The sequence below is a fragment of the Stegostoma tigrinum genome, chromosome 1, assembly GCF_030684315.1.
Source record: "Stegostoma tigrinum isolate sSteTig4 chromosome 1, sSteTig4.hap1, whole genome shotgun sequence".
In the NCBI taxonomy this organism is placed as follows: domain Eukaryota; kingdom Metazoa; phylum Chordata; class Chondrichthyes; order Orectolobiformes; family Stegostomatidae; genus Stegostoma; species Stegostoma tigrinum.
In genome coordinates this window covers 187,130,227-187,145,802 of record NC_081354.1, presented here as the reverse complement: position 1 = coordinate 187,145,802, position 15,576 = coordinate 187,130,227, and the positions used below count along the sequence as shown (strand labels likewise).

Genomic DNA, 15,576 nt, shown 5'->3' with positions numbered 1-15,576 from the left:
AGACAGAATTCATGAAGGGGGAAGTGTCATTCCTAGGACACAACATCAGACACAGATGGATGACATCAAGAAACATGAAGATGATGGTCATCAAGAAGTTTCCAAGACCGTCCTAAAAGAAGGAAGTGCTACAATTTTTGTGACTGAGCAGATTCTGTAGGAAATTTGTACAAAACTTTAGTAGTGTGGTGACACTGCTGATGGATTTGTTAAAGAAGAACACAATATTCAGGTGGACAGAAGAATTCCAGGAGGCATTGGAGAATTTAAAAGCAGTGTTAACCCACTGCACCAGTTTTAGCCATTCTCAATTTCTTGAAAACCTTTAAAGTTGCAATCGATGCAAACGATGTACGGGTTGGAGCAGACTATTTTGTTGGAGTCTCAGGTTAGAAGCATTTAATTTACAGATTGTACACGTTACAGGTCTTGAAAATGATATTGCTGATGTGTTATCATGGGTTTAAAAGGAAAATGTCCACATAAGACAGAATCAGTAGTGTTCGCTGTTTTACATATATATATACAGAATAAGTTTGAAATGTGTAACTCTAGATTAATGACCTATGTATCTAGTAATAGAGAGGAAGTGGCCCATTGGTATTATTGCAGGACTGATAATCCAGAGACACAGAAAATGGTATGGAGACCTGGGTTTGAATCCTGCCATGGCAGACAGTGGAATCTGAATTCAATAAAAAAATCTAAAATTAAGGGTTTAACGATTACCACAAATCTATTGTTAATTGCCAGAGGGAAGGAAACTGCCACCCTTAGCTGGTCTGGCACAGGTGTGATTCTAGACCCACAGTAATGTGGTTGACACTTATTTGCCCCCTGGACAATCAGGGATGGGCAAAAAATGCTGATGAGCCAGCGATACCTTTATCCCATGAATGAATAAAAAAAGGTGTTAAGATTTAGTAAAAAAAAGCCAACTTTTCATTATGATGGTTCTTGGGTGGTGTTGCAAAGTTGGAAGTAGCATTTGTGGATTGCAAGACAGGGCATTAGAATTTGTAAAATGATAGGGTGGAAGAGTGCATGGTCCCTTTAAAAGATGGTGTATTTTCTTCAAGGCTTGAAGATTTTTAAAAAATGTCTGCAGGCAGCAGCAGATCCACAGAGAGTTCTTGAAGTTGAAACATTGCACCAAAAGGCTACACTATTAGCAGAAAAAAACAGCATTTTTACCAAATCAACAAGTTTTTGAAATTAGCCAATTAATTTGAACCAGTCCCTAAACACCAAAGCCCAAGGGAATTTAAATCTGATGGTTTTGACAATGCCAGACCAATCCTATTGTAAGAAATTAATTAGTCATCAAGGGTATAAAAGAAAATGGCATTTGAAAATTGGTGTGAGAGCAAATTGCCATCTGTTAAGAAAACAGCTCCCAACAGCCATCAGTTCTAAAGAAAGAGAAAATCATTGGCTCCACCAGAAATCTCTATGTTCTCAGAGTAAGAAGCATCTAAATAAAGGTACTACAGTACTCGTAGGACAAATTCCTGACACAAATAGCTAATATTCCTCACGCGAATTCAACGGAGGAAGGCGTTCCTAACTGAAGGACAGGACAGCAGAGAAGGCAAAGAACAGTTTGGAAGACTTATCCTGACTGTAATTTTGAGAAATTAAGTTTTAACTTTTAAAATTAAATTGATATATATGTGGGATTTGCATCTATTGGAACAACATACCATTGGAATTTTATTTTATTTGGGAATAGTTAGTAGTTAAGGGGGAATTGTTTGGTTTGTTAGCAGTTCTGTTAACTTGTTAACTGTTAGAATTAGATAAATACATTGTTACTTGTTGATTGCAGAGTGACTGTCAGGGATTCATTTTATTTCACCTCTCCTTTATGACAGATTGGGAGGTGAGAGGCAGGTTATACCACTTTTCACATTTTCCTTTAACAGAATGTGAGGTGAAACAAACTTCTCTGGGTGTTTTGGCCTTAATTATCAGAGAGGTGTCATCCCCTGTTTTGTAACAATACACGTGACAATAAATAAAACAAATTAAATCAAGTCAAAGACGTTGAAGTTCATTTGCTGACACCACAAAAAAACACTCAATTGCTTAAATTACAGAATAGTGTCTGGCACTGCAGGATCATTAAGAATGCAAGCCAGTAGTGAATGAGTGAAAAGAAGGAAAGTTTAAGGGAGATATGCGTGGAAAGTTCTTTACACAGAGGGTGGTAGGCACCTGGAACGCGTTGCCAGCGGAGGTGGTAGGTGCAGACATGTTAGCGTCTTTTAAGATATATTTGGACAGGTACATAGATGGGCAGGGAGCAAGTGGACACAGACCCTTAGAAAATAGATGACAGGTTAGACAGAGGATCTGGATCGGCGCAGGCTTGGAGGGCCGAAGGGCCTGTTCCTGTGCTGTAGGCTTCTTTGTTTCTTTGAAAAAGAAATATCATAAGTATGGGTTTAAATTTCTTCAGATTACAGTTCCAATACCATCTTGGATAAACCAGTCCAGAGCAATGAACTACACTACGAAGTCCTCCCAAATCCTCCTTGCTTCCTCTACCACCTAGAATCAGAAGGTTATACAGTCAAGAATAGGCCTTTCAATTATCAAATTTGTACAGCTAAAGCTACACTAAATCCTAATCCTAAGTGTCTCACTTTCCTATGTGGAGAAATGTCTTCACCTACAAAACAGTGGTTAGCCTGTGGAATTTGTTGCCACAGAGCACAATTGAGGCCAAAAGATTGCATGTTTTCAAGAAGGAATTAGATATACTTCTTCAGACTAAAAGGGTTGAAGGATATGGTCGAAAGTGGAAACAGGGTACTGAGCTGGATGATCGGCCATGATCATTTTGAATGGTGGAGCAGGCCTGAAGGACCCAATGGACTACGTCTGCTCCTATTTTATATGTTTATGCTTCTAGCATTAGGCCTATAGTACTTTTAAAAATACTTAGCCAAGTACCTTTTAAAGTTGCAAGGTTACTCAACTCTACTACTCTCCTTGGCAATGCATTCCAGACCCCCACCACTCTCTGGGTATAAAAAGGTTTTCTTCAAATTCTGTCTAAGCCTCCTGCTTTTCACCATAAAATTATGCCCCCTTGTTACTGACTATTCAACTAAGGAGAATAGCTGTTTTTTATTCAGCCTGTAAACAGGTGTAAAAAGACATAGTCAGCTTGAGACCTGGAACACCACTGCCTGAAAGATCCTCTTTGAGCCTCAACCTTCCTGATTTCAGCTTATTTTGCACTCCCCTTTCCTGGATCAACACAAGAAAAAAATTATCAGCAGGACAAGACTATTCTGTGTCTCTGAGCCTACTTTGCAATTCAATAAGATTATGGCTAATCTGTGGCCTAATTCCACATGCTAGCCTTGGGCCTATATCCCTTAATATCCTTGCTGAATAAAACTTTGTCGATTTCAGGTTTAAATTTAACAACCGAATTAGCATTGATCACCATTTGATGGAGAGAATTCTAAATCTTTGTGCAGAGAAGTAGCTCTCCTCTCTCCTGAATGATCTGGCCCTAATTCTTAGACTATGTCCCTTAGTTCTAGAACTTTCAACAAGTGGAAGCATTTTTATCTACCTTATCTTTCTCTGTTAATATCCTAAAGACCTATTAGACTCTCATATCAGAGTGGAAAAGTTCACTTTTTTCATAACTTACTCCATTATTATCCAATTATCACTGTAGTTAAGTACAAGTAACAATATGAAATAAAATTAAAAATAAATTAAAGAAATCTGCAAAATCTTTACTCACTGACCTAACCTACCTAAATTTCTTTGTTGTCTGTATGAAGATCTTGACAATTTAAATTCCTGCCATTATGTCATCAGCAAATTTCATTACCTGACATTCAGTCCCTTCATCTAAATTGTTGGTATAAATGGTGAATAGATTTAGATTTAATTTGGTTTTAGTTAATATTGTTACTTGTACCTAGGTACAGTGAAAAATAGTTGAAAAATGGACAATGTCGCTACATTTCAATGTCAATTTGGATTACAGAATAAATTATTGAATAAATCATATAAATGGTAAAATACTGAATAAATTAATATTAAATTGATATTACTAAAACTAAAACAGCTTCAGAAGTTCAACTTTCCCTCTCTGCTCCTCCAATCGCCTATGCCCAACAATGTCCCCGGGGTCCACAGCAACGTGCTCCTTTCCTGCCACCACTGGCAGAATAGTTGAGGCTGGAACTCCTGACAACATTGTGAGTGCACCTTCACTGCATGGACTGCAGTGGTTCAGTAAGGCGGCTTTCTACCACCTTCTCAAGGGCAATAGGGCAAGTGCAATAAAAGCTGGTGTTGTCCACACCCTGTGAAGGAGTGTGTGTGTGCCAACCAGAATTCCATTTTGTTTGCTGCAGTTCTCTTTGTCATTATATGCAATGAAATCACCTCTCCAGCAGTGTGTTTGCTTCACATGCTGCCTTTTTAGCTTGGCAGTGACAGAGACTGGCCTTCCCAAAATCCCCTGTTCTCCTTATTTTTCTTTCTTTCGTTCCATCCATCATTTCTTTCCTTCCATGCTGACCTCCCCCCAAACCCACCAAAAATAAATAATAATTTAAAAGGTGCACTGTTAGGGAGTTATGTCTTGATTTTAAGGACCAATTCTTAAGGAGGCAAACTGGTGTGATTTCCTGCTTGTCAAAGACTTACTTGACAAACACCTGGTTTACCCTGGGGTAGTGTCTGGGTGTAAAGGAAAGGCTAAAGGCTAAATAAACAGCATTCTGAAGTGTCTTTTCATCAGGAAGCACTGACTGGGCCTGTGAATTTTTGTTGCTGTTTTTGTGTGTAACAGCTGCTCCAGGTAGAGACAGCATCAAGCGTCATTTTTTTTAAACTGCTTGTTTTGTGTGAATTTTAATAAGCACAGAAACATAAAGACCCAGAGACAGTTTGTGAAATGACACCATTGTGAATATATGTTCAATATTTCCTTTGCATGAATATTATGTCTTTCATAGTGAGGATCAGGAGGCAGGAGAACATTTGATTTTAAGTATCTGATGCCATATGAAACAATCCCAGTGTGGGTACAGCATGGATTACATGCAGAATTTTACTTTGTCCCATCACACATTCCCAGGACTGGTATAACATGGGAGTGGATACAGTAGATCACTCCCTCTATACTGCCCATCAATTACTCCCAGGCTATGTACATTCTGAGCAGGTAACTCTTGTCCTGTGAATTAACAGGAGCTTCCTGGAGCTGCTGAGCCAGTAATTTGGGCGAATTAACCAAGCTTCATGTGGTTACGCAGTGAGTGACCGTCACCCTACTGAATAAACAGGAAGTCCTTGGAGATGCACGTTGCGTAAGTATAACCCAGCTGAACAAACAGGAACCCCATATGGTTTCTCAGCGAGTGACTCTTATTCTTTTGAATAAACAGAGAATCTGTACAGTTACTCATTTGACATCCTGCTTTGCAGAATCACTGTAATAATACAGTAGGGAATTAAACAAAGTGAATTTTTAATTAACATGCTTCTGATGGCTCAACAGTTTCTTTAAAAGGGGTTTTGAAGTTTGGATTAAAGGCTGGCATATGCTTATCAGAAGGAGCTAAATTTGGAAATAATCAAAAGTTTTGTATGGCCTCAGCATCTGGGGTTTGATAGGGAGGAATGATACGGGGTTCATGTTTTTAGTAACTGGCCATTGAAGGAATGCGTATTTGGTATAATTTAATTGTAGAATCGGTCTCAGCTGTGATGCACAGTTGCTTGGCACTTACTGTTTCTGTCCTCATTTGAAGAATGGGCACAACAGTGAAGTGAAGTGTGGTGATGTTGCTCATGGAGCTGATGTTCAGAATGAATCAGCACCATCAAGCTAAGTGAGTGAAAGGGAAACATTGGAAAACATACAATAATAATAAAACTATATTATAATGTTTGTAACAGAATGGTGTGCTTTCCCTCTCACCACAATTCCTCTCAAACAAAGAGCATAAAGTTTCGAGCTTCATCGAGTCAAGATGATTTTACAAAGCAAGCGGATTCCAATTCTGGATTCCTGATCCCATTCCTGGGGGTTTCTAATTTTTAAAGGTGCTTTTAAGGGTGTTGGTAGGTTCGGGTTGTGAGTCCTTGCCAAGTCCTCCTGACCTGGATGGGTCTATTGTGAGATAAGCAGGTCCGAGCAATTTTCTGTGAATCAGACCAATTATTTAGAGTCATGGTTCACAGCACCTCAGATGTATCATGAACCAACGTGTGCAGGAGGGAATAGTTTGAAAGGTAATTTTGAAAGGCCTTGCTCATGTCCTTCCGTGGCAGGTCATGTCCTCTACCCAGCTCCCCATGGCCCCCCAATGGCAGGCTATGCCCTCCCATCAATCGTCCAAAGCTTCTCATGCCAACTATAGCACTTTATGTCTAACCACTTACAATACACTATATAGAAGCAATAAATCCTGTAGTGACAGAAGGAATATAAAAAAGAATTTTAAGAAAATCTGTCAATACATTACAGAGACCACAAAGTGTAGAGCTGGATGAACACAGCAGAACAAACAGCATCTTAGGAGCACAAAAGCTCCGTTTCGGGCCTGAAATGTCAGCCTTCCTGCTCCTCTGATGCTGCTCGGCCTGCTGTGTTCATCCAGCTCTACACTTTGTTATCTCAGATTCTCCAGCATCTGCAGTTCCTACTATCTCAGTGAATACATTCATCACTTTCCATTTTCTTAAAAAACACTCATTTTACTAGAAGCTAATAGAAGCATCAGTAATCCAGACCCTTTAAATTATCAGTGGGAGAAGCTGCAGGCACTTAGAAACTCAGAGCCCAGAAATCCATTTGTTTATTGAGACTGCTAAGTATTGTACACACTTGATTTGTTCTTCCCTGAGTGCCAAACAGGAGATGGTGTCTCCTCCTACATGAACATCCAACAAAGAAACACCATCTCCTCCATCACAGATTCCCCTCTCACACTAATGTTCAACATTGGGACACAATCAGCTCCAACTCAAACCCGTACCCTTGCACCAATATCCAACTTTGGGTCAACATTTCCTCCATCACAAAACTTCCCCTTGTACTTATGTTCAATATAGAGACACCATCTACTCCATCATAACCAAGCCCTCGCACTAATGTCAAACACAGGGATACTATCTCCTCCAGGACATATTCTCCCCTCACACTGAATCACAAAAATTTGGTTTGCAGGTGCAGCAGCTAATTAAGAAGGCAAATGGAATATTGCCCTTCATTGCTAGAGAGATGGAGTTTAAAAATGGGGAGGTAATACTGCAGCTGTATAGGGTGCTGGTGATTGGTCTCCTTATTTGAGAAAGGATGTGCTGGCACTGAAGGGGGTGCAGAGGAGGTTTACGAGCTTGATTCTGGAGTTGAGAGATAGGGTTTATTGGGAGTGATTGAATAGACTGGGACTATACTCATTGGAATTTAGAAGAATGAAGGGCTATCTTACAGAAACATATAAAATTATGAAGGGAATAGATAAGAAGCGGGGACGTTGTTTCCACTGGTGGGTGGAACTAGAATTAGGGGGCAAAGCCTCAGAATAAAGGGGAGCAGATTGTGGACTGAGTTGAAGAGGAACTTCTTGTCCCAAAGGGTTGTGAATCTATGGAATTTCCTGCCCAGTGAAGCAGCTGAGGCTTCCTCATTGAATGTTTTTACGGCAAAGGTAGATGTCCAACGTACAAGCAGTATCACCTTTATCACAAAACTTCGTCTCCAAACTTTCAACATAGAGATACTATCTCCTCTATTACAAACCCTCAATCCACACAAACATCCAGTGCAAAGACTATATCTCTCATTGCAGATGCTCTGATCATCCAACTGCTAAAAATGAATATCTTGATCCTCGGTCTGGGAGCATGCATTTATCTCTTGAAGCGCCAAGTTTAGACAGGTAAGCATACTCAACTGGTGATGACCTTTGGAATGGGAGCACACACACAACAAGCTGCAAGGTTGAGAGGCAGACAAGGAGAGCAAAAGCTGTTTGAGTTGAGAAATACCAAAAGCATGGAAGCAGGGACAGAGATACAGTGACAGGGACAGAGAGAAGTTGAGACCATTTGAACACAAGGCTGAGAACTGACACTCAGTCAGCTAATTTTCCGTCTGTACAATATGGTAGAACCTGGTGCAGCACTTTGCTCTCCTGTACAATGTTAATTACTCAGGTTCACATAGTGAGAGACAGCAAGAAATTCAAATGCTGGAGTCAGTGTCAATACAATGTGGAGCAGAAGGAACACAGCAGATCAGGCAGCATCAGAGGAGCAGGAGAGTCGACGTTTAGGGTCAGGACCCTTCATGAAGCCTGGGGAGGGTGGAGGCAGCAGGGAAATAAATAGAAGGAGAAGAGGTGGGGCTGGGGGATGGTCAGACCATAAGACCATAAGACTTAGGAGTGGAAGTAAGGCCATTTGGCCCATCGAGTCCACTCCGAATTTAATCATGGCTGATGGGCATTTCAACTCCACTTCCCTGCACTCTCCCTGTAGCCCTTGATTCCTTGTGAGATCAAGAATTTATCAATCTCTCCCTTGAAGACATTTAACGTCCCAGCCTCCACTGCGCTCCGTGGCAATGAATTCCACAGGCCCACCACTCTCTGACTAAAGAAATGTCGTCTCATTTCAGTTTTAAATTTACCTCCTCTAGTTCTAAGGCTGTGCCCACGGGTCCTAGCCTCCCCACCTAACGGAAACAACTTGCCAGCGTCCAAGCTTTCTAAGCCATACATTATCTTGTAAGTTTCTATTAGATTTCCCCTCAACCTTCTAAACTCTAATGAGTACAATCCCAGGATCTTCAGCCGTTCATCATACGTTAAACCTACCATTCCAGGGATCGTCTGTGTGAATCTCCGCTGGACATGCTTCAGCGCCAATATGTCCTTCCTGAGGTGTGGGGCCCAAAATTGGACACAATATCCTGAATGGGGCCTAACGAGAGCTTTATAAAGTCTCAGAAGCACATCACTGCTTTTATATTACAACCCTCTTGAGATAAACGACAACATTACATTCGCTTTCTTAATCATGGAAGGCATTACAAAACCTGCAAGTTAACCTTTAGAAAATCCTGGACCAATACTCCCAGATCCTTTTGTACTTCTGCTTTACGAATTTTCTCACCATTTAAAAAATAGTCCATGCCTGTATTCTTTTTTCCAAAGTGCAAAACCTCACATTTGCTCACGGTGAATTTCATCAGCCATTTCCTGGACCACTTTCCTAAACTGTCTAAATCTTTCTGCAGCTTCCCCACCACCTCAGTACTACCTGCCTGTCCACCTATCTTCATATCATCGGCAAACTTCGCCAGAATGCCCCCAGTCCCTTCATCCAGATCATTAATATATAAGGTGAAAAGCTGCGGCCCCAACACTGAACCCCGTGGGACACCACTCATTACCGGTTGCCATTCCAAAAAAGAGCCTTTTATCCCAACTCTCTGCCTTCTGTCAGACAGCCAATCCTCAATCCAAGCCAGTAGCTCACCTTGAACACCATGGGCCCTCATCTTACTCACAGCCTCCCATGAGGCACCTTATCAAAGGCCTTTTGGAAGTCTAGATAGATAACATCCACTGGGTTTCCCTGGTCTAACATATTCTCCTAACATAACACCTCTTCAAAGAATTCTAACAGGTTTGTCAGGCACGACCTCCCCTTACTATATCCATGCTGACTTGTTCTAATCTGACCCTGCACTTCCAAGAATTTAGAAATCTCATCCTTAACGATGGATTCTAGAATTTTACCAACAACCGAGGTTAGGCTAATCAGCCTATAATTTACCATATTTTGTCTTGATCCTTTCTTAAACAAGTGGGTTACAACAGCAATTTTCCAATCATCTGGGACTTTCCCAGACTCCAGTGACTTTTGAAAGATCACAACCAAAGCCTCCGCTATTTCCTCAGCCACCTCCCTCAGAACTCTAGGATGTAGCCCATCGCAGCCAGGAGATTTATCAATTTTTAGACCTTTTAGCTTTTCTAGCACTTTCTCTTTTGTAATGCCTACCATACGCAATCTGCCCCCGACTCTCCTTAATTGTTGGGATACTACTCAAGTCTTCCATTGTGAAGAATGACGCAAAGTACTTATTAAGTTCTTCAGCTATTTTCTTATCTCCCATCATTGGCCTTCCAGCATCTATGTGGAGCAGCCCAAGGTCTACTTTTGCCTCTCATTTGTTTCTTATGTATCGAAAGAAACTTTTACTATCATTTCTAATATTACTAGCTAGCCTACCTTCATATTTGATCCTCTCCTTCCTTACTTCTCTCTTTGCTATCCTCTGTTTGTTTTTGTAGTCTTCCCAATCTTCTGATTTCCCAGTGCTCTTGGCCACTTTATAGGCTGTCTCTTTTTCTTGGATACATTTTCTGACTTCCTTTGTCAGCCATGGCTGTCTAATCCCACCCCGGATCAACTTTCTTTTCTTTGGGATGAACCTCTGTACTGTGTCCTCAAGTACACCCAGAAACTCCTGCCATTGTTGCTGTCCTGTCTTCCCCGCTAGGATCTGCTTCCAGTCGATTTTCATCAATTCCTTTCTCATGCCCCTGTAATTACCTTTATTTAACTGTAACACCATTACATCCGATTTTGCCTTCTCTCTTTCAAACTGCAGACTGAACTCCACCATATTATGATCGCTGCCTTCTAAGTGTTCCCTTACTTTAAGATCTTTTATAAAGTCAGGCTCGTTACATAGCACTAAGTCCAGAATAGCCTGCTCCCTTGTGGGCTCCATCACAAGCTATTCCAAAAATCCATCCTGTAAACATTCCATGAATTCCTTTTCTTTGGATCCACCAGTAACATTATTCACCCAGTCCACCTGCATATTGAAGTCCCCCATGATCACCGTGACCTTGCCTTTTTGACATGGTAGGTGGGATGGTGATAGGTGGATGCAGGTAGTAGGTAGTGGAGATTCGTCAGTCGGAAGGGTGGAGCAGATAGGTGGGGAAGAAGATGGACAAGTTGTGTCAGTCAAGGAAGTGGGCATGACAGGGAAGGTTGGGCATGGGATTTAGGCTGGTGAGTGGGGAGATTTGCAAACTGGTGAATTCTATGTCCTGATGAAGGGTCCTGACCTGAAACGTCGACTCTCCTGCTCCTCTGCTACTGCCTGGCCTACTGTGTTTCTCCATTGACTGTCTAAGTTCACATAGTTGCCTGATGCATTCCATCAGATTACAACTGGATGTTGAATGAGAAGTGATTTCTACTAGCTTTGTTTGGAGGGTATCAGAAGTCGGATTGGATATCTATGTGGATCAACCTGCCCAGACTCCCCAGGAAACAGTGGACACGTGGAGAAGAATAGCAGAAAGTGCCAATACAATGAATCAATGAAAACACAAGAACAGGTCGAGGGCAGAAAAGATTTAATAAGGTCAGTGACAATTTTGGCAGTTTTTCAGAAGTCTCATTTTATCATAACTGCAGTCTCAGAGACTGTGGCTTTTTCTGTGAACAATGAAGTGCTAAGCAGGTTTAATTACATATGATGTCTGATAGGTGGAGAGCAACATTTCATCACTGGATAACTGATATAGTAATACCTAATTAACATTGATCTCAGTAAGATTGCATTTCACAATTATATTTTTTCTGTGTTATGGTTTCATGGGTGTCAGCGATCTCATTGGTACAGCCTCAGGTACAGCCCCCCCTCGATGGTATTCCATCAAACATTCTCAGGACAAATACAGCACAGAATACAGAACGAAGCTCCTTCTGCACACTCACATGATGGGCTGTATGTCACAAGGAAATCATCATAGGTAGCTACTTGAATAATGTTTCAGTAAATTAGTTACCTTAATTATCCTCATTTACTGACCTCTGACATTTGTGGGAACAGGCTGATGGCAACAGGCAGTGCAAATCCGAATGCGGCCAGGCACAGGAGGCTATGCATAGGAAGTGTCAATCTTGGACGTCCCTTGAGTATCCATGTTCTGCGCAGAAAGGTAAAAAAATAAGTATCATTCTTGCTTCCCTTCAATTGTTTAATTATGGATGTTATATATTTTCCCTAATTTTGTCTTGTTCTTTCTGTTGCATTTTACAGCTGTTGGAATCCTTGAAAGCATCATGAACTGTGAGGAGCAGTGTAGAATATGAAAATTACGTAGACTGGTTGGTGGACTGGAGCAGATTAACTTTAACACCAAGGAAGTGTGAAGTGATTCATTCTGGTGAGTAGAAATGTGCATAAACGATTAAGGCGGCAAGACAAGTTGAAAGCATGATTAATAAAGTATCTAGTATGCTCGGCTTTATTAGAACATAGAACATAGAACATAGAACAGTACAGCACAGAACAGGCCCTTCAGCCCACAATGTTGTGCCGACCATTGATCCTCATGGATGCACCCTCAAATTTCTGTGACCATATGCATGTCCAGCAGTCTCTTAAATGACCCCAATGACCTTGCTTCCACAACTGCTGCTGGCAACGCATTCCATGCTCTCACAACTCTCTGCGTAAAGAACCTGCCTCTGACATCCCCTCTATACTTTCCACCAACCAGCTTAAAACTATGACCCCTCGTGCTAGCCATTTCTGCCCTGGGAAATAGTCTCTGGCTATCGACTCTATAGGGCATTAAGTACTAAAGCAAAGAAGTTATGTTTAATATGCATAGAATACTGCTTTTTCCTCAAGTGGAGCACTGCATCCTCTCTGATGAAGGGTCTAGGCCCGAAACGTCAGTTTTTGTGCTCCTGAGATGCTGCTTGGCCCGCTGTGTTCATCCAGCTCCACACTTTGTTATCTTGCATCCTAGTTTCCACAGGTGGAAGGCTGTGAAGGCATTAGACAGAGTGTGCAAATTTTTCACGAGAATGGTTCCACGGATGAGGAACTTAATTTACACAGATGGATTGCAAAAGTTGGGGCTATTCCCCTTGGAGAAACATAGAACATAGAACATTACAGCACAGTACAGGCCCTTCGGCCCTCGATGTTGTGCCGACCTGTCATAGCGAACTGAAGCCCGTAAAGTTACAAGGAGATTCGGTAGAGGTGTTCAAAATCATGAGTGTCCAGACACAGCACACAGGAAGAAATTGTTTCCCTTGGTACAATGATCGAGAATCAGATTTAAGGAAATTGGAAAAAGAAACTGGAGACGTAAGAGAAAAACTTTATCACGTAGTAAGGTGGTAGGCACTGCTCGGCCTGCTGTGTTCATCTAGCTCCACACTTTATCTTGGATTCTCCAGCATCTGCAGTTCCCACTATCACAGGCACATTCTATTGATGCCTTCAGGATGAAATTAGGTAATTATCTAACTAGCAAGAATGTACAAAGCCAAGCAGTGAAAGCAGGGTAATAGCACTAAATGGTTTGTTCCCTCAGAATGCAAGCATGAACACAATGGGTGGAATAGCATCCTCTGTGTTGTAACCGTTCTATGATTCAACATGTGGTATTGTTGAAACCAGTAGCACCAATTATTTATATTTATGTCTTATGAATAATACCAAGGGAGTTCAGCTGCAAACCTGCAATGGAAATACTATCCATATCCAGTATCTAACTAAGCCCCGTTTCTTCAGCACTTAGGCTATCATCATGTCCAAAACAGAGGAACACCTTTTACAAAGAGCCCCATTTGAGTACATTTCTAACTTCAGAGAAAATATCAACCACCCGAAGGCAGGTACATCTCAGCATCAAGAGTAAGCTTCCTTATCTTGACCCAGCAAATATTCCCCGGACAGGTACAGAACAGAGTTAGATACGGAATAAAGCTTCCGATACACTGTGTCATCAAAGCTTCCTTTACACTGTCCCAACATATGGTCAGATGGATAAAGTGTTTAGTGTTAATATCACTGGACTAGTAATCTGGGATACTAGCCAAATGTTCCAGAGAATTCTGGATGTCGAGATATGTTCAGGATTGGATTGGGGAAAAGAAGGCAGCTTATGGTAGATATCAAAGGCTTAAAATAGCAGTTGCCTGAGAGGAGTGTAGAAAGCACAGTGGGCCATTTCAAAAAGAGGGTAACATTAAGGAAAATCCAAAAGCATTTCATATACAATGGACAAGAAAACAACCAGGCAAGAGTATGACAGTTCAGGATAAAAGTAGCAATGTACGTGTGGAGATGGAAGACAGAACTGTGAATTTAAAACATTACTTTGCAGTGGAAACGGATGATATTGGTATCGAAGTCAGGGAGTAGGACAAAAATAACATGCCAGTAATTGATAACAAGGAAACTAAGGTAGGTGAGGACCTAGAGATGCTCATTATCATGAAAGAGGAAGTGTTGGGCAAGCTAATGGAGCTACGGGTGAACAAGTGTCCTGGCACTCTTGGAATGCATCTCAGGGCACTAAACGAGATGGTCGGAGAAATAGCAAATGTATTTGTGGTAATTTTCCAAAATTCGTTGGCCTCTAAGGCAGTTCCAGCAGATTAGAAAACAGCAAATATAATGCCACTGTTTAAAAAAGGTGGTAGACAAAAGGTGGAATTATAGGCCAGTTAGTTTAACTTCTGTCTTGGGGAAAATGCTTGAATCCATTATCGGGAAAGAAACAGCAAGACAACTAGGTAGAAATTGTACCATTGGGCAAATGCAGCATGGGTTCAAAACTGTAGGTCATTTTTAACTAATTCACAGGAATTCTATGAAGACATTATAAGCATATTGGACAACAGGGATCCAGTAGATGTGGTGTATCTAGATTTACAAAAGGCATGTGAAATCATCCATTTTGGTAGCCGTAACAGTAAAAAGGACTATTATTTAAATGGTGAAATATTGCAGCATGTTTCTGTGCAGAGGGACCTGAATATCCTTGTGCAAGAATCACATAAAGGTGTTTGCAGGTGCAACAGGTAATTAAGAAGGCGAATGGTATTTTATCCTTCATTGCTAGAGGGATGGAGTTTAAAAGCAGGGAGGTTATGTTACAGCTGTATAGGGTGCTGGTGAAGCCACAGATGGAGTACTGCATGCAGTTTTGGTCTCCTTACTTGATAAAGGGTGTGCTGGCACTGGAGGGGGTGCAGAGCAGAGTCACTAGGCTCTTTCCAGAGTTGAGAGGGTTGGCCAATGAGGAGAGACTGAGTAGACTGGGGTTATATTGATTGGAATATAGAAAAATGAGAGGGGGTCTAAAAGAAACATATAAAATTATGAAGGGAATAGCTAAGGTAGAAACAGCAAAGTTGTTTCCACTGGGAGGTGAAACTAGAACAAGAGGACATAGCCTTAAAATAAGGAAATAAGGGGAAGCAGATTTAGGACTGAATTGAGGAGGAACGTCTTCTCCCAAAGGGTCATGAACCTGAGGAATTGCCTGCCAAGTGAAATAGTCGAGGCTTCCTCATTGAATGTTTTTAAAGCTAAGATAGATAATTTTTTGAACAGTAAAAGAATGAAGGGTTGTAGTGGGAGGGTGAGGCCATAAAAAGATCAGCCATGATCTTGTTGAATGGCGGAGCAGGCTCAAAGGCCATCTGGCCTACCCCTGCTCCTGTTTCTTATATTCTTAT

The 15,576-nt window shown here is 41.3% G+C and overlaps 1 protein-coding gene across 5 annotated transcripts in view; it reads right to left on the bottom strand.

Annotated features, from left to right (window-relative positions):
• LOC125455349 (sideroflexin-5-like) overlaps positions 1–15,576 on the bottom strand; it is a 274,456-nt gene that overhangs the window by 40,040 nt on the left and 218,840 nt on the right. For 4 of the 5 annotated variants that reach the window (XM_059650637.1, XM_059650636.1, XM_059650634.1 and 1 more), the window contains one exon: positions 11,897–12,014. The exons of the other annotated variant lie outside the window; for it this stretch is intronic. In XM_059650637.1, coding sequence (XP_059506620.1) covers positions 11,897–12,014 — 118 coding nt within the window. The remainder of the gene's footprint in view (positions 1–11,896; positions 12,015–15,576) is intronic. 5 annotated transcript variants of the gene reach the window in all.